The sequence below is a fragment of the Pungitius pungitius genome, chromosome 3 (genome assembly GCF_949316345.1).
Source record: "Pungitius pungitius chromosome 3, fPunPun2.1, whole genome shotgun sequence".
NCBI lineage: Eukaryota > Metazoa > Chordata > Actinopteri > Perciformes > Gasterosteidae > Pungitius > Pungitius pungitius.
The window spans coordinates 10,450,388-10,473,836 of record NC_084902.1 but is presented as its reverse complement, the minus strand read 5'-3'; the positions used below and the strand labels follow the sequence as shown (position 1 = coordinate 10,473,836).

The 23,449-nt window shown below is 43.4% G+C and overlaps 2 protein-coding genes across 7 annotated transcripts in view; one reads left to right on the top strand and one right to left on the bottom strand.

Moving 5' to 3' along the window:
• Positions 1-23,449, bottom strand: part of LOC119209393 (muscleblind-like protein 1) — a 66,335-nt gene that overhangs the window by 28,083 nt on the left and 14,803 nt on the right. For all 6 annotated transcript variants that reach the window (XR_009955916.1, XM_062561186.1, XM_062561185.1 and 3 more), the window contains one exon: positions 20,129-21,167. Coding sequence is in view for 5 of the 6 variants with exons in the window: in XM_062561186.1 (XP_062417170.1) it covers positions 20,129-20,302 (174 nt within the window). In the remaining variant the exon portion in view is untranslated. The remainder of the gene's footprint in view (positions 1-20,128; positions 21,168-23,449) is intronic.
• On the top strand, positions 2,701-4,494 carry LOC134126984 (uncharacterized). Its single transcript, XM_062561184.1, has 2 exons — positions 2,701-3,071; positions 3,869-4,494. Exons 1-2 carry the CDS (start codon positions 3,041-3,043, stop codon positions 4,492-4,494), a joined length of 657 nt encoding a protein of 218 aa, XP_062417168.1. The 5' UTR covers positions 2,701-3,040.

Sequence of the window (23,449 nt, the reverse complement as noted above, 5' to 3'; positions counted from 1 at the left end):
TTTCACCACAATACAATTCATATACAAGATTTTGTGAAACGAGAGCAGAACTATATAAGTTTAGGAATTGCGGGAGATATCTCAAGTTGAGGTGTTAGAATCTCATTTTAGGAGAGAACATGTGGATCACATTCACAATTAATGGACATGATTTGAAAAAAAATATCTCAGTTTCAGCCCTCCGCTGATCCTGAGCAAGAAAAGCCCCCCCCCCCCCCCCCCCCCCCTCATTGAAAACAGGCCCCAAAACATCGGCCTCACATGGTCTTGAGAGGGATGGAAAGAAAGAGGAGTAGAGGAGTAGGGGGTAAGGGGGTATCGGGGGGGGCCGTGAGTAGAGCCAGATCATCAGAGGTAATAAGAGGGTAGGGTGATAGCAGAGAGCATGACAGTGGAATACAGATTAATACTGTTGGAATACATTCCCCTTTCAAAGAGTTCTTATCCAACGTACTGCATCCCTCTGTCCACACACACACCGTGTTTTCCACTACGCAATACATATTGCTCTTCCTGTATCTATTGCACTCACCCTCTAAACCCATTTGGTGTTCAAGGACTCTGAATCTTCCAGTATGTGTAGGTCACCCAGCGTTGCTTAGCTGCAGTTTGAGTCTGTGCCATGTGAAAGTCTTTGTTCCGTTGTGCATGTGAGTAGAATCAAGCCTATAATTACTGACTACTAGAATGCTGCTCCCAACCCATCAACCGTGACCAGGAGTTACGTATTTCTATACATACGTCATTGATTGAAGCGCTAGGGTTCACGACATATACTGTATATTTAAAAACTTCAATGTTGTTACTCAGAAAGAAGCTACATTATGGAATTTAAATTGTTAAGTACAGGGTTTTATTTTCATTTTTTTTTAAAATTATTTAACATTCATTTTAATATTTATATTCCTTTTTGTATATAAAAGGATATTGCATATTCCTTTTTGTTTTGTTATTGGTGTTGATGAGTCATAACATAAAAGAGACGCAATGGAAACCAAAACCACACTGATAACTCGATTTTGCAGGTTTTGATTACGCTTTAACCCTTACCTAACCTTTCTTTTGGCAGGAAATATTGCTTCTTACGTATGCACTATTAAAAAATAGTGGCTTCACTTTATGACAGCCATTATTCCTGTGAACGGGCTGTTTAACGGCGTTATGGTTACATACACAAGGCGAGATGACACAAAGCAGTGCCCTCTGGTACTGTAATGATAACATCAACAATCACTAGTAGGAACATCCCCTTCAGGATGATGTCATGCATAGTGACACCCAAAACCTTTTGCTAAGCTTAAGGCCCAATGCAATTACAGCACCTTTATGGGCCTTTCAGTAAGGAACATGGCTGTTGGGCCCAATAAACCCAATAAACCGGAGCTGGACACCATATTTGACGTCTAAGTAATCACGCATTTTGCTATATGGCCGAGGAGCGTGAAAGAGCAAACGTCTGGTCAGCTGCTTTCGGCCCAATTCACTGATGTTCACACGACACCTTTAAGCCACTGCAGCTGGACTGAGTGTGAAATGAACACTGCTGGGGACCCAAATATGAAGCAAGTTTGTCTTCTGTTAAAAAGTCCGGGACCACACTGGCCAGAAAACTTTGCTATTCTCACCTTTGTCTGAACTTTTACTTTGTCGTTGAGGAACCTTTTTGTTATGAAAACCATTCGCTTTCTCTGACAGTTAGCCACCCAGATTACATGGCTATATACAAAGAGCTATATTTTACAGAATGTTTTAGCTTTTCATCTTGTCCTCAAGTCTTTCATCACACATATGTCTTTATTTGTAAAATCAGCCACTGACGACCAGAAAAAACAAACTCATAAAATCAATAGAAAATACACAGTGGGAGTACAATAGTGATAATATTAAATTCCTGCGTTGTGAATAAAGCCACACAGTTGCAGTATTTACCTAGAGTTCAAGTTATCGCAACATCAAAATCTGAGAAAAAAATATGGTTCCATGTGAAGAAATCAAGTACAAAACCAACTCATATCCAGGGCCACTTTGAAGTTTTACATACATTGTTATTTTCTTTGAAGCATATAAAAAAGAAAACTGTTAATTCCTTAGTGGACTTGTTATGCTTCATGTTAACACAAGTAAAGATTTCTATTTAGAGCTTAAATTTAACCGGAAATTTGTCAACAGCATCATAACTCCCATCAGGAATAAAGTTGGTGTATATTTATCCATTTTACATTTTGTTCCATTGGAGTGGGAATGTATTGTAATTAAAAGGTTGCAAATGTTAATGACAAGAAATTAAGCGCAAATCCAACCCACTGAGACCAGTTCCGCATGTTCTTAGTAGTCCATCATGCAGCTCTTTGGCACACTCTCACCTGTTCCCCCATCGCTGCCTAATGGGGAGTTTATCTAATTCTGCCAGACCAAAATAACCCCAAATTTATTCACTTACAGTGAAAACAGCAGAAAGAGCTAAATACGGCTAAATTCCTGTGGCAGGAGACAAAAAGAAAAAGCTAATATTCATTTTAAAAATGTTTCTATAACCACAGACAGTTTGGTCGCTTATCCGTGCTTTAGAATGACAGTTTATGTGAGTGTGTGCTGATCAGCCACCTCTCTAACCAAGGTTTTCATGCAAATGAAACATTTTTGTTTTGTGAAAACACACACTAAAAAACAAATGAGTCAGTAGTAGTAATAGTAGGGCGGGTAAAATGGCGGACCTGTCAATCATCCTATCAATCATTTTTTGACATTTTGACACATTTTTATAATTTATGACCCTGATGATTTATGACCCTGCGCGTGCGGGCGTGGGGGTGTGTGTGTGTGTGGGGGTGTGTGTGTGTGTGTGTGTTAATGGTGATAAATTGTTTTTTGGCAGCAGAAGGTTCACAGGGGGGTCCCCAGACCGGAAAATACGTCATCGAGGGGTGTGTATATAGGTCCACAGAATTACCTCCAAAATACTTTACTCTGCCCTCGAACATCGCTGGGACCACTGCTCCTGATTCTGAAGCTGTTTTTTGTTGCTGCTCGCTTTGCAAAAATGGATCACGCTCCGACAAGCTCCATTATAGGTATGTCTACAGACAACGCCGACCATTCAGATATTGATTACCCCCGCCGTATGAGAAGGCCTGCTACAAGCTTTACTGCAGAGAAAGACCCATCGGTAGAGTTACAGTATGAGGGAGTTAACGGGTATGTGTATATAGTTGAATACTATGATGGAAAAGTGACTCTGGCATCACACATCAACCCTGTGGATGAAAAAGCTGCCAATGTTGTCCATGGCGGTCACATGTCCGTGCAAGACTGGCAACAGTTTCGGACAGTTGTTTGTACAGACCTTGAGCAAGTAGGTTTCCTGGAATCGCTTTACGCTGTTCAGTGGTATAGTGCATCAGGACCGAAAATATACCATCTTACAGCAGACCGGTATAGCAGACGACATGATGATTTCATTTTTCTGACGGCGTGCGAGGACCGCGAGCAAATTGTGGCAAATAGGGGTCGTAATGGCTGGAGGGAACAGCCATATCCGCTTACAGACGAAGAGTATAACAAGTGGTTCCCACTCATTTTCTTTATTCAGTGGTGTGACTGGCCTGCTCTGCAAAAAGTGTTTAAACAAATTGACGAAGCAATCAAGAGAGACCGGGTTAATCAGGCTTACGGGTCTGTTAGAAAACGTCTTGTTTACGAAAATACACCGAGTGGTATGCAATCTGGTGTGCATGCTACCTTGCGTAGACCGAAAATCATCCACCCCTTAAGCATCTAAAAGAATGACAGGTGGGTTATGTACTTATATATATATATATATGCAACTGAGGTTAATTATGCAGAATCCTAAAAATGTTTTTATTTTCAGGCTCTGAAAACGCCAGCCTCCCCACGACCTGGACTCCCCCCTCTTCTCCATCTCTGATGATTCACACCCAGCAGCCGACACCTCCTCCATCCCCAGAGCCTATGGCCACACAGGAAGAGAAGAATTGTGAAACTCATGAGGTGTTTGAGTATTCCGAAAAGTTTGTGGAAGGTATTAGAATGAGCGTGATACACTTGCTGGCCAACGTCTGGCGTCGATACGTCAGAGAGATCTGTTACGGATGTCAGACGAATAATCCCAGTCAGAAAAACCATCCGTGTTTGGATCCAGACGACTGTTTCTACCAGCTACACTTTGAACCTCTGATGAAAAGGCTTTGGACTGACAACTTCATACCCTCCATCTCCATGTTTATGTTCATGAATAATGTCGATGTGGGGAGAGACCGCATCATGGGGGCTGCGGAAGTACTTTTAAACGAGCTGAAATATGCAGATAATGTGGCGCACACCATGGATAAAATGTCTGAGACCTGGGGGGAAGACAAACACAAAATTAAACAACTGCAAAAGCTTCTCAAATGGTATGATGGAGAGTGTGAGTCACCCGATGAAATCGATGTTGATGATGATGACGAAACTGAAACGGATGATGATGATGTGTAAAATACATGTTGACAGAGAGAAAATGAAATCGAAAACAATGTGAAAATCTTGAGTGTCTTAATAACGTAATTCTTAAACAAATGTTATCCTTCCGGCTACCATGTCTTGTATGACAGAAATAAAACTTGTTGGAATGAACGCCCCTGTGGTCACTCGTACTTTGACACCATCATGGAGAGGACGCTGCAAAAGATTTATTATGATCCCTCGCATCCAGGGGGTTTGGCCAGCGCGACTAAACTGCGCAATGCCGTTAGAGAATGTACCGGCGTGACCCCTCCCATGACCGTGGTGAATGCCTTTTTATTGGAACAAGATGTGTACACGTTACACGCCAAGGCTGCGCTACATTTTCCGAGGAACAGGGTTTTAGTTAGCGGTATAGACAGGCAGTTTCAGATGGATCTTGTTGATATGGGAGAATATGCGGAGGAAAATGACTCAGTACGGTATTTGTTGACGTGTATCGATGTATTTTCCAAGTACGCCTGGGTTAGATGTCTTTCTAACAAATCAGGCTCCACCGTCGCCAAAGCCTTTAAGGATATTCTGAGGGAGGGGCGTGTACCAGCGAAACTCCAAACTGATGAAGGAACAGAGTTTTACAATAAGCAATTTAGGAAGCTTATAGATCAACACAAAATCACTCATTTTTCAACCTCAAACGAGACCAAAGCAAGTGTTGTGGAACGTTTTAACAGGACGTACAAGACTCGAATGTGGAGATATTTAACATCCGTTAATTCACGCAGATATGTGGACGTGGTTCAAGATCTTGTAGACGCGTACAACAACTCGCATCATAGATCTATAAAAATGGCTCCATCATCTGTAAATAAAGACAATGAAAAGATTGTCTTCAATCATCTATACAAGTCAAAGTCCCCAAAGACTGTGAGCTTTAAATTTCACAAGGGGGACACCGTGAGAATATCAAAACTCCGAGGTGTGTTTAGGAAGGGTTATAAACAAACGTTCACAGATGAACATTTTATAATATCAAAGTGTATAGCCAGAGATCCGCCAGTTTACAAACTTACAGACTGTGCGGGCGAAGCGGTGAAAGGAGCATTTTACGAGAGGGAGTTGCAAAAAGTGATAATAGGTAAAAACAAAGTCTTTAAAATAGAAAAAATCCTGGACAGAAAAATCTCCAGGGGCAGAAAAGAGGCGCTGGTAAAATGGCTAGGATGGCCGGATAAGTTTAATGCTTGGGTCTCAGAAAAAGACATTGTGGACGTGTGATTTAAAAGTCCGAGCCGTACACCGTTAGAGGTCACTCTTAAACAAGCCAGCGTCGGAATCAACACGATGGCTGCGAATGGATTTTATGTCACACTACCGAGTAACGCCTCATTTCAGGTATATCCTAAAAATGAGATATGGAATTATAGGACAAAATTAGCCAAGCCCATCGTTCTGAGTGAACCGCATGAGGTGGGATTGATAGAATTCCAGTATCCGCGCGTCTGGAACACCTTCCCGAAGAGTGACGCGAATATAACAGTGTACAATTCTAAGACAGACACTAAGGTTGTCTTTGCACTGGACGTAGGAGTTTATGACTCTATACAGGCAATAACTAAAGCGATAAATTTACGATTTAGTAGGTACCCTCCGTTGGACGGCCTATCATTGCATTATAGCAGCGTTAAAAACCGCGTCTACATTCTGGGAGTGGCCGAGGAGACGACTATAACATTTGAAGGACAGCTGGCGGCTATACTGGGCTTTAAACACGGGGAACCTTTTCCATTACCATCTACTATTAAAGCCCTCAATACCCCATACCCGGCAGACATCCACGCTGGCTCTTACACTTTATACGTATATAGCGATATTGTCGACTATCAGTTAGTCGGCGACAGCTATGTTCCGCTCCTGCGGTGTATAAATGTGGCGGATGAACAGAGGCGCATCCCCACTTTGAGTTACGACAGGCCACACTACACAGCTCTCTCGAAAAACGTCATTGACGATATAGAGATCTCGATAAAAAACGATCAGAACCAGTATATACCATTTATATACGGTAAGGTGATTGTTAAGCTACATTTCAGGCCTATAAAACAGATTTTCTAAAGATGAGGCGATCCACCTACATCCGCGATGACGGGAGATATATGGCGTATTATATGAACCAAGCCGGCGGAGAACTACCCGGATTTATAGGAGCTAGGACCCAGTACGGTAACGGATTAGGAGGAATATTTCGCAGTCTGTTCAGAATGGCCATGCCTCTTCTAAAACGAGGATTCAGTATGGCCAAACCGCATTTGAAAACAGCCGCTGCTAATATCATCGGCGATGTGGTATCAAATATAACGAAAGGCACATTATCCAATAAGCAAGAGGGAAATGGTATGTTGGTCCACACGCGCCGGGCTTTGAAAAGACCTCCCCCCGGTTATGGGCGGACCAAGGAGGGTGCTAAAAATGGTAAAACCGCAAAGAGAAGAGTCAAAAAGAAGACCGGCACAGATCGAGGAGGTTCCCAACTAAAACGCTCTAGGATTCTGACAAAAGACATATTTTAGGATAAGCCATGGCTCTCATTCACAATCAATCGGCCGAATGCGTCAAGTCAGAATTGGATCTCTTTACCGTTCCATTCACCCAAACGTCCATCGAGAGATATGCATTTATCGAAATCCCCCCCGTATCTGCGATTACAACCACCGGGCCTCTGGAGTTTCATATCTCGGCCAGCGGAGAAGATTACTATGATTTGAACGATACATTTTTGTTTATGCGCGTAAAGATAACTAACGCCGACGGCACCAATCTAGCCGCTGATGCGGACGTAGGCTTCATAAATTACCCAGGATGCACCCTGTTCTCACAGGTCGATATAATGCTGGGGGATAGACTGATCTCTCAATCTTCAAACACATACCCGTACCGGGGCATAATCGAATGTCTGATTAACTATGGAAAAGACACCCTGGATACTCAGTTCAGTACCGCTCTGTTTAGTAAAGACACCGCTGGACACATGGACGAGACGTCTATAAAAGGAGACAACGAGGGATTAACGTCACGAGGAGACTACACCGGGGAAAGCCGAATAGTGGAATTAATTTGTCCTATCCACGCCGATTTGTTTTTTCAAGAGAAGCTAATGCTTAACGGTGTTGATATTTCTCTCAAGTTTACACGCTCAAAAGATGAATTCTCTCTGATGACACCGACGGCTGCACATTACAAGGTTAACATTGTTTCAGCTAGCGTATTTGTGAAGAAAGTTGCTGTAGCACCAACAGTCCGGATGGCGCACAGCAGAGCCCTACAACAGACAAATGCCAAATATGCCATTGACAGAGTAACCCTGAAAACCTTCTCCATCCCGGCCGGGACCCGAGTATGCAACCAGGAGAATCTTTACATGGGTCAGATCCCTAAATTTATTGTTTTGGGATTCGTAGACAACGAAGCATACACCGGTGCTTATAGACTGAATCCGTTTAATTTCCAGCACTATGACCCTGAGTTTTTGTGCGTCTATGCTGACGGCAACGCGTACCCGTCCCGACCATTCCAACCCCTCTTTCAACGAGGGCAGTACGTAAGAGAATATTACCACATGATTCAAACAACCGGTAGGCATTTAAAAGATAGATCGTTGGCGGTAACACGAAATGACTTTGGCCAAGGATACTCCCTGTTCTGTTTTAATCTGGAACCCGACGACGGGCACTCGGGGAACGTGTCACTAATTAAGACGGGAAATGTTCGACTGGAGGTCCGTTTCAGAACAGCTCTGCCCCGGACGATAAACCTCATTTGTTATTCTGTTTTTGACTCTGTCATCGAGATATCAAACCAACGACAAGTGTTGGTAGATAACTTCTAAAACCTACAATGAATACCGTAGAGTTGACAAGCGTTGTTCGAAAACGTGTTTATAACGGCACAGATTTTATGGGAGTTCTAGCTTGTGACCACCTTCCTAAGAGGGCGTTGCGCAAGTATCCGGCTATGACGATTGTAAACACGCACCCCTCTGATAAACCCGGAGAGCACTGGCTGGCTATTTATATCACAAAACACAAGCATGGCTTTTTCTTTGATAGTTTTGGAAACCCTCCAAATTATGAAGCATTCCCTCATGAAATAGTTAACTTTCTCAATTTTAACTGTAACAAAGTGTCTTATTCTAGAAAACAGGTCCAGAATAATCTTGCTACAACCTGTGGACAGCACTGCGTCTTTTTTCTGTGTTATATACAAAAAGGTTTTTCTTATCCACGTGTGATGAGTTTGTACGGTGACAATTTAGTTAATAATGATGCCATGGTCTGTCGATTTGTTAACAAGATACACCCCTCTGTGTGCTGCGGGGATACTTTTTCATGTGTACAATGTGCGATCTAATATATCCTGTAACAACGATTGAAAATAAAAAAGTAGAGAAGACATTTTTTCGAATCAATAGCAATCATTTTATTCATTTTACCAGTCCTGGCACAACACAAATAATAATTCAGTACATTCAAAGTGACATAAAACAAGCATCGGTTATATTCATAGGTGACATAAAAAATAACAGACAATAAGTATATTCAAAGTTGACAAAAAAATAACATGCAATCAGTATGAAAAAAAACAACAAGAATAATGCAATCTTAAAAGTTTAACCAGGAATCGCCCATAAGGCCATGAGATTTAGACTTTTTGGTCTTAAAGGGTGTGCTGTCTAAAGAGCGGCTGCTCGTAGACCGCGGGCTGAATGAGGCCTGCAATGGTGTGTCATAATTACCCCCCACTTTATATTCAGCTATAGACCTGCGTACCTGGGTATTGGGGATAGCCGATAGCGGTATGTTTAAATCAGCAAGTGTTTTTAAAAAAAACCTCCACCCCAGGGGTCTAGAAGTGTCTAAAACATTATAGGGTGCCGTCACCCCTTTCACCAAATCATACAAGTGTGTGCCTTTAATCGTTTGATTATTGATGATAATCTCGCCCGAGTCTGTCCAGGATATGACATTTTTCGAGTGGTTTAAAGCATCTAAAATGCATTCAGCATGTTTCCTACTTTTTTTAGGCATGTGTCGGATGACATTGTTCAAAATCACATCTTTTCTGTGCCCGTCTGTTGAGGCGACCGGTGTTGAGACAGAGCCGCTTTCATCGGTAGGTATTGATAGTGACAACACGCCTTTCTCACGCTCGCCCTGTCGCACCACAGACAAGTATCTTTGTAAAATACCGGCATATTTTTTGGCCTTTTCATACATGTCCGTGTCAGGTTGGTTCAATACATCGGTCATGGCTTTATCCAGCTCATTTTGTACGGATTGTCTTATGGAGCTTCGCTGATCGTGTTGTTGCTGCTGCTTTATCGATTCAATCTGGTGCATGGGGACCAGAAACATTTTTTGCGCATGCTCCATCTTATTTCCCACGATTGACGAGACTAATAATAAAAGGAATAGCGGCTCCTAATAACGGTAATAAAAAGCCTCCCGTCTGATTGAGCGTCTTTTTCTTCTTGTCAAGTCTGATCTTTTTATCGGTTACCAGTCTGATGAGATTCTTCTTCTTCTTTAAAAGTACAAACTGTTTGGCGGTTAAGGGAATGTTGCCCCGTAACACATTGAGGGCGATCTCACACAGCGCTTTGATAAAATCTCCGTTTGCATTAGCCACAATGACTCTCCTCACACGGGGTGGGGATTTATATATCAACTCTAACAGAGTCAGATTCCTACGCATGCGTGACGACATTTTGTATCACCTCTTTGGTTTTTTAGGCATATACACCACCTGTTGTTCTGCTAGCAAACCCGTTCTGAGCCTCATGTGTTCAGGCGTCATGGCTTTATAATCTATGAGGAGATAACCATAGGCGGGGTACGTTGCATCATTAAATGCTTCTAGAAAAAATTTAGTATTACCGGGAAACATCTGTCTGGCCATTAGTGTGATTTGATATTTATCCCTAGGGTTTTTAAACAATATGAGATAGTTTGTGTTTAAACTAATAGTGCGGCTAGCTTTGCCCTGAATAAACAGATTCTGCACTAAATATATACAGCTGAGGTTTCTGTGGTGTACGTATTTGGTAAAAACATTTTGAACTTCTATATTATTACTGGCGTCATTCATTAAATCATCTATGATGAGTAGATTGTTTTTATCTTGTGGTAACAAAGCATCATCACATAGAGACTCTGGTAAACCCTCTACAAACCTGATGTCTCTTATTTTAAGTAGTTGATCATATAAAGGTTGCCAGCACGAGTAAATGTAAACAACATTGTCAAAACGGTGGGAAATAACCCTCTCGGCGTTCTCGATAATATTCCTGACAAAAAAAGTCTTTCCGCAATTTGATGGTCCGCTCAATACCAGACTAAATGGATGTTGTAACCGTGCATCAAATCCTTGATCACCATTAGTAGCCATAAGGGAGCGTTGTGTAATCGGACAACACCCGACGTTTATTGTACACCACCTGGACTTTCTTGAAAAGTGTCTCGTTTTTAAGATGGAACCTCTTTTTGTCCCGTCTGATGGTTTCAGACACAGTCGTCAGTGTAGGGGTGTTCTGATTGGCCACAAAAGATTGAACAAGACCGATCAGAGCGCGAGGCGTGACAACAGTTGCATTTCGGGCATTTAGTGTGATGCCTTTGCATTTGACGATTGTTTTACCCTGGAGTGTGTTGTATGCATAACATTTGGGGCCCCCCGATACAAACTCTGTAATATAGTCTTCTTCGGGCTGACCACACACATCACCACTGTTTAACTCGTCAGTCAAGTCCCCTAGATAAGAGCCCAGGGGAGGGACCCAGTCGTCGCCCCTTGATGTGAAGACTATGCTGTCTGTGTCACAATACAACACCCTCTCCTGCAGCTTATCTAGCAGGTCGTAAAGCAATAATCTCGCATGGGCCGTTGTCAGGGCTCCTATGAAAACATTGACATCTTTTACGCGAGAGTTGCCACTGTCTGCATGACGCCACTGCACCAAAGCCACCTCGTCTGAGATAAAACAGAATTGTCTCACATCGAATTGATCGCTAAACATCAACTGTGTAAACCGGGCTGGGTCAGTGATCAACTCACAGGAAGCCATGTTGCCCCTCATGCTAAACCGACCCCACAGAGAATTCAAGAGGAGTTTGTTACAACTCCTCATGGCTTTGTTGACACAGATTTTGTCAGGGTTTAGTTGTATGCCCTCCTTTTCAAAATAGTCAGAGACGTATTTCTCGCGATCGGCCTGTGTTTTGACGTGACCTGGATAGCCTGACGCCTCTTGTTTGCATTTCATGAACGTCTTCACATACCCACTAAACAAAGTGTCCGTCTTGTCGGGGAAATGCCAGACTTCATCGATAGACACAACTCGATAACCCTTTTCCACAGCCTTCTGCAACTCCAGGGAGACCCAAACCCCCGACAGTTGTCTCTCTCTATCCCTGTGAGTACACGCGCTAGTTTGGTTCAAAGTTTCAGCACACAACCCACACAGGGGGAACATGAGCTTACCGTGACACCTGTAAGGTAAGACGGGGTGAAACAGACCTCGGGGTGGAAGCATCGTACACTTTATGAAACCAAAGTAGTTATCGATAGATTCAAAATCTCTGACGATAATCTGCGGGTGTCCAACGGGATACTGCTTTTTTGCCTGCACAGTTGGGTACAGACTTGTAAAGTCGTAGTATCTGATTTTTTCATCATCATCGCAGACTGTGTGGTATAGCTTCATAGCATTTGTACGTCCTCCAAAGAGGGCCTCTCTGGGGTCCAGACGCTCACGCTTTTTGTATGTGGCCATAAAAGCCTGAACAGAAGCGCTGGAGAGCTTTAATGAGGCCCACTCACACTCCCACATCACTACAACGTTCAAACCATGTTGTTTTTGCAGGGCATCTATTTTATCCATAAATGCCTTGTATTGCCTACCATACGGGACTTTGGTGACAGGGTTCATGTCGCTCTGTACATGACATTTGACACAACCGTGGAAAAAACAACCGGCAAACTCATAACAAGTGTTTGTTTCCGTATTGTAGCCGTCCACATAGAACGGAGAAAACTTTTGCTCCCCGTGGCAGAGTGCGTGTCTGATCTCTATATTCTCCGTGTGGGACACGTATTCAAGCCACTGCATGGAAACATCAGAATATGTCTTATTCTGTCTTGTGTAGGCCCCCTCGTGTGTCAGAGCCACAGTGTCCCTGGGGAGAAACAATGTTTTGAACACACCCATACAACTCAATGCCAACGTGGTGAAAGAAAAAGGGTCAAGCTGTGTACATTCTAAGAATGTTTCGCGGTAAATGGTGCATGCTCTCCGCAACACCTCTACGTCGTTTACACAGTAGCGGCGAAGCTCTGCCTGGAGATCAAATTTTTCGCCACAAACAGTGGTGTACCAGCGCATGAAGGAAGTTTTTTCAGCGTCGCACATGGCCTCATATCCGTAGTATGACGGGTCTGGGTATTTGCCAACATAGCGTTCGTTTGCCCTTGTGTTGAACTTGTGTGGAAAATAACCTTTTTCCAGATCCTCAAACCCCAAAGCCGCTGGTGTTTTCGACAAACGCATAGGCAGAAAACTAAATGAGTCTACCCATCTCTGTTGGTATGCCTTGTCATACATCAGGATGACGCGGCTCCCTCTCATGACCACCTCGGGCGTTATCTTCTGTTTTACAAAATACTCCAACACAATATAGTTGTCGAAACCAGATGCATTGTGGGCTATGAATGTATAACCCCGGTATTTGGACCTCCTATAGCGTCTCACAAAGTTGTCCACGCATTTTAAAGTGCTGAAACAACATTTGTCCCCCTCGAGATCCATCGCACATACATAATTCGCCTCGTGTTTACCACCGTGAAATCGTGTCTCAAAGTCATACAAAATGTATGCTGTTTGGGGCTCCTTCTTTTCAACGGGTTGTATGAAGCATTTGTGCTCGTCCTCACCCTCCAACCGGGGCGCCTTGCAGTGTAAGCAGACGCTCGATTTGCACGTGTGGGGTTTTTTACCGGCATAGTGTGTTTTTCCACAGGCCTCGCAATATTTCATAGTTGTGCATGGCACGACGGAGTGTACTGCTTCTGGATGCTTGTGTTGATCGAAACAATATTTTGATTTACATATACGTTTACAGTCGTTGCATTTCTGTGTTTTGGTTGCGTGTGTTCGACACTCTGTTGTATAACAGACGTTGCACAGTTGTTTACAGTTGTGGTGCATGCGTACCTCATATGTCTCGTAGCAATACTGACACACATATGAAGCCCCAAAAAAGGCTGTCTTGTTTAGAATCATGTGGTAATGGTCATTGTGTAAATATAACCAAACTGTCTGAGGGTGGGGTGTGTCATGTGTTTTGAAACATTGCAGACGTTTACGTCCTTCAGTATGGTGGAAGATTATGATTTTCAATCCCAGATGCCTTTCAAAAACACCTACATCGGCGAATGAGACCTTATGATTGGGGTCAAAATTCAAAGAGTTGTGTAGTTGTAATGCATATCTTAATTTATAACTTGTGTCCTCGTCTGGATGGTTAAAATGTGCTAGACAAATAGAGAAACAGAGATTATTATCCCTGTTGTTTGGTGTGTACAGATTGCCCCCTTTTTTTGATAATATCTGATCATAAGGGACATTCCCTAGCTTTAAACGCCCCCCTGAGCCGCCACTTCTATTTCCGGCCACTGAGACCACAATTTCCAATTCGTCATCCGATATAGTGTCATCATTACTTTGCACCACTTGGGCTATTTGTTCCATAAACAGATCTACATTGTAGGAGTCGTCTGCTCGGAGAACTGCTTGCACATCGCTAGCCAGCGAAGGACCACGTAAAACAACATTGAGAACGCTGCCTTCAGGCGCTTCGGCGATGGCTTGGTCAATAACAGCAGACACGCTGTCTCTCACCAGGTCTGGCACTCGCTCAATGTCTGTGAGATCGATGTTTCTGAAATCAACACGTTGCCGCAGTTCAAAAGCGTTGAATGAGGGTATATCTCTCCTGGTAACATTAAAACTTTCCCCAGCCCCCTCAGGCATTTGCGGTGCGTGTGTCTCTGCTCTACCTTCCTGAGAAGGAGGTGGCCCCTCCCCCCTCTGGTTTACACAGCGGGAATTGGCCCCGTCAGGGGGTGGGGTTATCGGTACGTGTTCAGCAGTACGGGATGTTATTTCGGGATCAATACCATTATACATAGCAACATCCGTTACGGCGTTAGCTTCACTCTCCCTCCTAGCTAAAGCACATAATAGCTCAAAGTTATTCTCTGCATCCTGCAGAAGGATCCGAAACTCCGGATCGGGTCGGGTTGTTATTTCGGGGGCGATGCCGCTCAGCGTGTTTATGCCCCCCTGTCCAGATACGTCGTTAGCAGTAGCAACATCAATCACATCGACAGCTTCACTCTCACTCCTAGCCAAAGCACATAATAGCTCCAAGTTATTCTCTACACCCTGGAGAAGGATCCGAAACTCCGGATCGGGGCTCCGATTGTCATCAATAACCACATGATTTTGCACACAGTCCTCCGTACTACGCTTCAAAACTTTTCTGGGAGGTGACATATTACACACTTTGCAGACCCTTTATGACACAAAAAAAAAACCTTATAGGACGCCCCGGTTAGACCTAGCTCTGAGGAGGTCTATGATAGCCGCACCTATTTTCTCTTGTACATTCATATGACGTTTTAGGGTTTGCTTCACCTCATCCTGCTCTTTACAGAGATTTGTCACTAATGTTGTTAAATTCTGGTTAGCATGGCGCAAATCACGGATCTCCTTTAACAAATCTTCATGTCTCTTATTTTCTTCGGCATTCGGTACAAACAGTGCTGCCCCATCAGCATCTCTCTGCTCACCTACAGCCTCCTGATCTTGCCGTTCGTCAACATCCGCTTCGAGAGCCTCAACACAGCGTATTATTTCCTCGTCGGTTATCCACTCGTTGTATCTCGGGGTAAATAGGTCCGTCACATCACCCGGTGCAGCCAGCGTCTCCGAAGGTTGTCTGCACTTTTGGGGTGGACCTGTGTAAAAACATTTTTGCAAGTTAAATAATGTAGATTGAGATATTAATTATTATATTATTATTAATTACCTCCCCACGGCTCCCTGGATGTAGATGCTTTCGCCCACGTTTTTAATGTCGGTTTAACCCAGTTTGGGCCTTTTGCAGTGATGTCCTGCCTGCTGGAGCCCAAAGCCTGCCTTTTTATTGGGGGGTCATACAATGGGGTCGCCCCTGATGGACCCCGACGACCTGTGAAGAAAGCATTTTGAATGTTATCTAGTGCGGGAAAACCTGAAATGTTGTAATGTTGTCCTTTAATAATAATATTATTACCTCCCGAGGTCTCCCTGGATGTAGAAGCCTTAGCCCACGTTTTTAATGTTGGTTTAACCCAGTTTGGGCCTCTTGGAGAACACCCTATGCAAAAATAATATTTTCCCAGGGTTATATAAGGTAAATAAAAGAAGACAAAATGTTAGGATATCACCTTACCATTCACAGGCTCCTCACTATGCTCGGCTACTGGTAAACCACTCAGTGCTTCAACCTGTTTTTGTATTTCCTGAAGACTTGTTAGCACGATCTGGCTGTCTGTTTCCCCTCTTTTTGTAGAGGCTTTAGGATTCCTCCTGTGGCTGCTTTCTAAAAGAAATATACATACAAGTTAAATACGTTAAGATGATGAAAATGAAACAAAATTCCTCCTGTAGCTGCTTTCTAAAAGATATAGTATACATACATGTAAATACAAGTTAAATACGTTAAGATGATGAAAATGAAACAAATATAGATCACTAGACCTCATTGGTTCTTTAGACGGTTAACCTCAGGGAAGCCATTTTGTGGAGAAAACCTTAATGAATATATACTTTTAAGTATAATGCATGTGTACTACAATATGCAATAAGACGTAAACACAACACTCACATATACTTTTAAGTATAATGCACTTGTACTACAATCTGTAATAAGAAGTAAAACACGACACTCACCGCCATAGTGTTCCATCGTCGCTCCGGGTTGACAAAGTGTAGGATTGGGTACTGCACAAATTACTTGAAAACTTCCCAAAACCTTGTATTGTGGGTGGGAGTGGTCTATAACACCTCAATGACGTATTTTCCGGTCTGCTCATACTGACTGTGAACCATCTTCTGATACACACCTCTGCCTGCTCAAACAGGGTCACCTGGAGGTTTAGCATCCATCTGGAGTCTGGATCAGCGTGGTGACCAGTCGTAAACTGTATGCTTACGCTAAAACCACTTTTATTGTTTTATTGCCAATAACATCCTTAACAGACTCCTTGAACAACACACACGCACACACACACACACACACACACACACACATCCACACAAGGCTCCTTGAACAACACACACACACACACGCACACACGCACCCACACACACACACACACACACACACACAGTGATTATATCTGGATCAGTGTAGTGACCAGTCGTAAAAACTTGTTTATGCTTACGCTGAAACCTAAAACCACCATTAACAGGCTCCTTGAACCACACACACACCCCCACACACACACACACGCCCCCACGCACGCACGCGCAGAGTCATAAATCATCAGGGTCATAAATTATAAAAATGTGTCAAAATGTCAAAAAATGATTGATAGGATGATTGACAGGTCCGCCATTTTACCCGCCCTACTATTACTACTGTCAGTTTTGACGACAGCTTTTAGATACGAGTGCTTTGCCCATTAGATGATGACAATACATCAATTTTCTGATGCCATAAGACTGAATTAATTGTAATAATATATGGAAGTCATGATTCAAATTGAACCCATTCACCTCCATTAATCAGATTAACCCCATTGCTTTTTCTACCTTTTTTCCAATAATAAATGTGTAAATATGCATTCATTTGAAATAAAGTTGTGCACTGTATCCATAAACTTTCTACAAGTCATTGTCCAGTTAGTTTTATTTATTACTATTGTGATTACAGACTCAATCTCTCTGTGATATCAGCAAATCTCTCTTTTATTTACCGTTCACCTCCTTCACCCTGTCCTCGGTTAACCTCTCCCTTAACATGGAACTTTCCACAATGTACACAGCTCACTCTGTTTTGTGTCTGCAGGTGTGAATGAAGTGTATCTACCAAAGACATCTACAAAACATTATTTTAATAATACAAACACATAGAACAAGGATCATTTATTAAATCTGAGAGAGAATGACAGTTAATGACAAAAGGTAATGCCCTCTATATGCATTGCTGTTCCTCCAGCTACAGACCTTCTGTTCCCTCGACCGCCTGCATTTCAATAGCAAAGAAGGGCGGCTGGTTTGCCAAAATTGTCCAGGAGTGCGAAGGCGCGCGTACCACCGCCCGTCCCTTTATTCTCTCCACATCCTCTTGCGTTTGCCCTTCCCTATCCCCTCGCCCGCCCCTCCATGCCCAGCCATGTATTATGAATTCATCTGCAGACAGGGCGGATCTATCATTCTGTCATGGAGGCAGGGAGGGGAGGTGGACTGTGGAACGCCCTGGCACGCACAAGCAGGGAGGGCTACTGAGCACAGTGCGTTGCCTCCTCACACATTCCCTGCTACGCCAGCTCTCGCTCTCTCTCTCGGGCTCAGCCTGTGTGTCTGTTTTCATGATCCGCGCGCAGACGCCCCCCCCTTTTTTTTTTCCACGCCTGTCTCACCTGGACCAACCGAGCCCGCCCCGAGCCGTTCGGAGCTCCAACTAAACAGCCCACGACTATAATAACACAGTGGACTTAACAAGAAACCCCCCGGACTGGCTTAACTGACTTCCAGCTCTGGTCTCCAGTTTCCCCCGAATAACACCCTGCTTACCAGTCAAATAGAATAGAAATGACAGGCCTTGGGATCTTCGCAGTAGCCAGAACGGTGGGGTGCAGAACCGTTGTACTAACTTAAGCCAAAATACCCAGATCGACTTGACGGATATAGCTGTATCGGACACATTGATTAACATCTAGATTAATGAGGCTTCACGCTGAAACACCACTCGCTGCTAATGTGCGTGTGCACACGTTGTGTTTGTGACATGTAAGCTCATCTGCATGAATAATATTGGCTCTTACAAAAGGCCAGTGTTTCTCAGCTCTCAGCCATGACCCGCCACACCTTCTCCTACTGTTTTGTACAATTAACACCAGGTCCAGATGTATATTCATTTAAATGAGTTTGTTTATGTGAGATCATTTTTTTAAACTTATTTATCGCCAAGTCAAATTCCATGTATGTCTGACATATTATGACAATGAACGTTTCCTGATTTTTGTAAGTTGAAGCGAGTTGACACGTTGCCTCTGAACTGAGGATTCTTCATTAACTCGTTATTAAATGTTTGATACCAAACAGATCCACACCATATTTTTTTGGTTTTACTCACGTTAGCGATAAAACATGATTAATTAGTTGTGGTTTTGTTTCGGGGGAAAAGGGTCTCAATTACAGTATACAAAAAAAAAGCTGACTGAAAGACGTCTACCCAGGTGGGTGGAGTCGTTATCAGTTAAGTCATCATAATGCACCACCGTCACATTTTTTCGCTTACATAGGTTAGGTTTGGGTTTTGAATGAAATGAAATGTTTTGAAAAAAACTGTGACCGTGTGATTGCGAAATACCTGACATTACATGTCATTTAGCTGACGCTTTTATCCAAAGCGACTTCCATTGAATACCGATGGCTTACATTTTGCCTGGGGAGCAATTAGGGGTTGGGTGTCTTGCTCAGGGACACCTCGACATGGCACACGGAGCAGCCGGGATTCGAACCGCCAACCTTGCAGCGCCATGCGCCACCATCACCCCCGTTGACATAAACAACAGCTTCATGTAACTACGGCTGGAGAAAGTTAGTTTTGATCTAAAGTCCCTCTCCCTGACTCGGTGATGTTAAAGCCATTTCGTCACAGTCTATTGACACTGTAGACCTTCTAATCAACTGTACCTTTGAACATCAGTAAATCTTTTCTTGCCACAATGAACATGCACCGACCCACTTTTTCCATCTTCTCCCCTGTTGGATTGCACCCAACTGAGAGGGAGGGGGGCTGGGTGGCTGGGGGGGGTAGTGGGAGTTTGTTGCCAGGGCAAAATTAGAAAGTATATAAGGGAGCCTTCTGAGCCCCACTGTGCAGCATGACCTCAAAATAACACGGACACATATACAAAATGAAATACAGTGTGCTGCCCCACTTCTATATTTGCTCTCCAGCCTGTTCTCACACCGACTTTAGCAATGTGCCGACTGAAAGTCCTCTGCTAATCTCATGTGCAAAGGAAGGAAACGCTGATTCACAGACGTTACTGCCTCATCTCAGCTTACTGAGTCGAAAATAGCATTCATACACGTATGTATTTACCCCCCCCCTGCCACGGCTTAACCTTGTTACTAAAGAAGCGCTTTTCCTTAGAAACTTACCAAAAACCCTTCTCCATCAAGCTCTGAATCACCAACTAAACCTTCTCTGTGTAGAAAGAATCCAAAATGGAGTTTCAAACATCCACAATGATGATGGTCAACAAAAAGACATTAAAAAAGGCAAGTCATAGTTGAATAAATATCACAGGTGGGGTTTTTTTTTCTACTCACCTTGAGTGAGTCAAAACAAGCGATGACTCTGCCGTTTTCCACCTGACAGCTCTTGGCAGGGTGGGCGAACTTGCACTCGCCGTCCGGTCGCGAACACGTTCCTCTCTGGAACTCCCGACAGACCTCCAACGTGAGCCACTTCGTGTCCCGGATCTGTGACATATTCACCGCCATTTTGAACCAGTCGAGAGGGGGCGATTCAGAGGGACAGATATCCGGCGAATGCAATTTTTTGTGCCTGCACTGAATGTCTCTGAGGACGCTGGGGCAAATGATGTGAAAAAACAGTTAAAGCACATGGGGGGGGGGGGGGGGAAGCTAGTTCTGAGAGGTTTGAGTCCCCGGGATTCGATCCTGAGGGGAAGCCTGTGAGGGTGGGATTGGCCTACCACCTGCGGCCCATCCTAAGAGTCTGTTTGTGGCTGTAACAGGAATCCTTCAGCGCCTGTCACCAAGGGCCTGACTGGTGACAGCCACAGCGGCTTGCTTTGTAATCTCCCTGTCGTTCTCTCAAACAGCCAAACACACACACACACACACACACAGCTCTGGCTATCACCTCCCTCCTCGGCTGAACTGTCAGATAAGACGAATGGCAAAACACGTTATTGATTGAGCAGGTCCATGATACAAAAAAAAAAATCAACAAAAAAAAAAAGATGCAGGGCTGCAGAAGAGGTGGAAAGATCAGAACGATGGACAGAAGGAGAAGGAGGACGGGGGAGACCGCTGCTGTGGGAACCCCTCCACTCACAGGAGCCAATAAAAGCCGCTTTCAATATGGGGCTCTTTCTGCAGATAAGTGGGGAGGCGTTGGCTTCCACTGAGGAGGGCTGACAGGCATGGATGGAGGGAGGTCTGGCCGGTAGACAGATCAGGAGACGGAGGGAAGGAGGAAGGTGTCAGTGGTGCGGAGACTGGCCAAGCCGTTGGGTTTGACTGTCCTGGGCTTCTGGTGAGGTTGACCACTCTGGTAGACATGGACAGGCACAGAGTCAGAGGCGCAGCCCACGGGGTCACCGAAAGAAGGCACTTTACTCTGTGGAGAAGAAGGGCAGAGTGTCAGTGGAGCATGGCTTAACCTACAGACACACACACACACACACACACACACTGACTGACATTTGGATCCGTACACGCGGCTTTAGTCAAACGTGTTTCCAAGTTATTCTCTTGCAGATTCTCTCTTTTGGTCAGAGATCCTCAGCTTGAAAATAAAATCCAACCCCATTTAGCTAGAGTGAAGCTCACGCGTCAAGGCAAAGGCGTTTTATTTCAAAGGATAACAGTGAAGAAGAGAGAGGTCAACAGACAAAAAATAAAAGATGAGAGAAAGTCAAAAGATTTATATGGTGTGCGGTGAGACATCTTTATGCACAAGGGTTTCCATGCAAAGATATTGAGGGTTAATGCTGATATCATAATGCAATTTTGACAGTTTAACAACACAATAGTAATGCATATTCATTGATAAAGGTCATTTTCAGCCTATAGATAGGGGTCAAAAAAATAAATTACACTATTACAGACTTACATACACATTCATAAGGATTTGTTCATTTCTATAATGCATGTTGAAACAGCCATCATTTCAGAACAATTGCAATTAAACCTTTCCTGATCGCACTGTACCATTTTCCATAGGCATCATTAAAAATACGAGCAAGAGTGTGACTATAAAAGTAATAATTCCTGAGATAGCAGTCTGACCAATCTATGGTACGTTTGGAAATGGCTAAGCAGATGCCTAGATGGTTTGTAGCATCACTGCTGGCAGGTGGCGAGGTAAGACGAGAGACAAAGAATAGATGAAGTCGCTTGTGTGAGACAAAAAATAATGTGACATATGGGAGGTTTTTTTCTTTTTTTTTTTTTTACTTTCCGCCCACATTCCTGCCTGCTCCCTAAATCCAAAAATCCCAACACTTCCTGTTCACATCTGTATGTTGAAAGAACAGCAAAACTCCTACAGCTGCTACGCTAACAGTAACCCAACATCCCACATGGGGGTCACATCACTCCCAAAGTTGCCCACACTCAGATGAAAGGCTTTCATGAGTTCCAGACAAAATGTAGGGTAACCCCCCCCTGTCAATCAAGTATCCCATAAGTATGTATTCTCCATACACTAGCCCTATCATAAACATGCAGGCTATTGAATATGTCACTCCCAATCTGTAATTATGGTAAGATTTGCCATTGTCAGAAAACCTTTTGTTGTGGTTAAAACGTCCTGCTTTGTGCTTACTGGGCTGACTACTGGATTTTTGTTTATTCATGTGCTGAATAAAGCACCATCGGCTGCTTAACGCTTTCATTAAACAAATACCAACCCTGATGAATGATGTTGAATATATTGCAGGCATTCAGCGGTTACACTGTATTGTTGCTTTGGAGGCCAGGGGTTCCCAAAACGACACTTAATCATTTGTCTCATGGTCAAAAGCCTGTAACGTACATGTTTTTGATATAGTGAAACAAAAACATGAAATATTCCCCTCAGAATTCTTGCAACACATTTTTAGAAGTGATAAAAAAAACTAAAATGAAACAAAGGAGATTTTTGTTTTTTCAGTAAACCATAGTAAAAAAAAAGGGTTTTACAGCTATTAATTCAAAATTAACTGTAACTAAATAACAGAAACACTAATATTCAACATATGATATTTAACAGATAGTTTTCAATCCTTGATCTGGGGTTTCAATCGGCAGCTGCAAAAAAGTGGTGATGTTGTAGAAAGAGGTGAATGGAAATATTGAGAACAATACAGGTACCGGTCAGATCTGTGGTGAGCCACTTTTTCAGCCCACAGCTGGTATCTTGGCCAGTGCGCTTTTGGCAAAAAAAGAGGCAAAGGCAGCCCACAGTTTCAGAAAAGGAAAACTGTGGTAAGGACAGAGAGTGCAAAGAGAGCTACAATTACTGCCACATGAAATATGGAGAGGCAAAATAGTGTCTTCTACTTTGCATGTTCTTATTCACTTCCTGAGCTCTCCTACTTTCTGCAATGTACCGATCAATGCCAGATGTTAGGTGGCCTTTTTTGCAGCTACGCGCTTCATTTGTCGGTCTCATTTGAATTAGAAAAAAAGACATGCATCTGTTTCAATCAAAGATCCACCCATCAAATGCCCGATCAGGGATGTTAAAACATGACCTATCCTCAATTAAATCCAGTTTATCAGTCAAAGTAGATGAGTTGAAGTCACAGTTTCCTGCGTGCAAACAAGAGAACAAAATGACAATTATTTAAGAAGACACAAAGCCACCAATGAACATCTTGATCTTGGGCCTTCATCACTAGTGTGTGTAAGTTCTCA

Bases quoted from the DNA above. Each gene is read 5' to 3' on its own strand.
- LOC134126984 (XM_062561184.1), top strand. From the start codon at position 3,041: ATGGATCACGCTCCGACAAGCTCCATTATAG. The intron at 3,072-3,868 runs GTATGTCTACAG...TTTTATTTTCAG, and splicing joins TCCGACAAGCTCCATTATAG to GCTCTGAAAACGCCAGCCTC.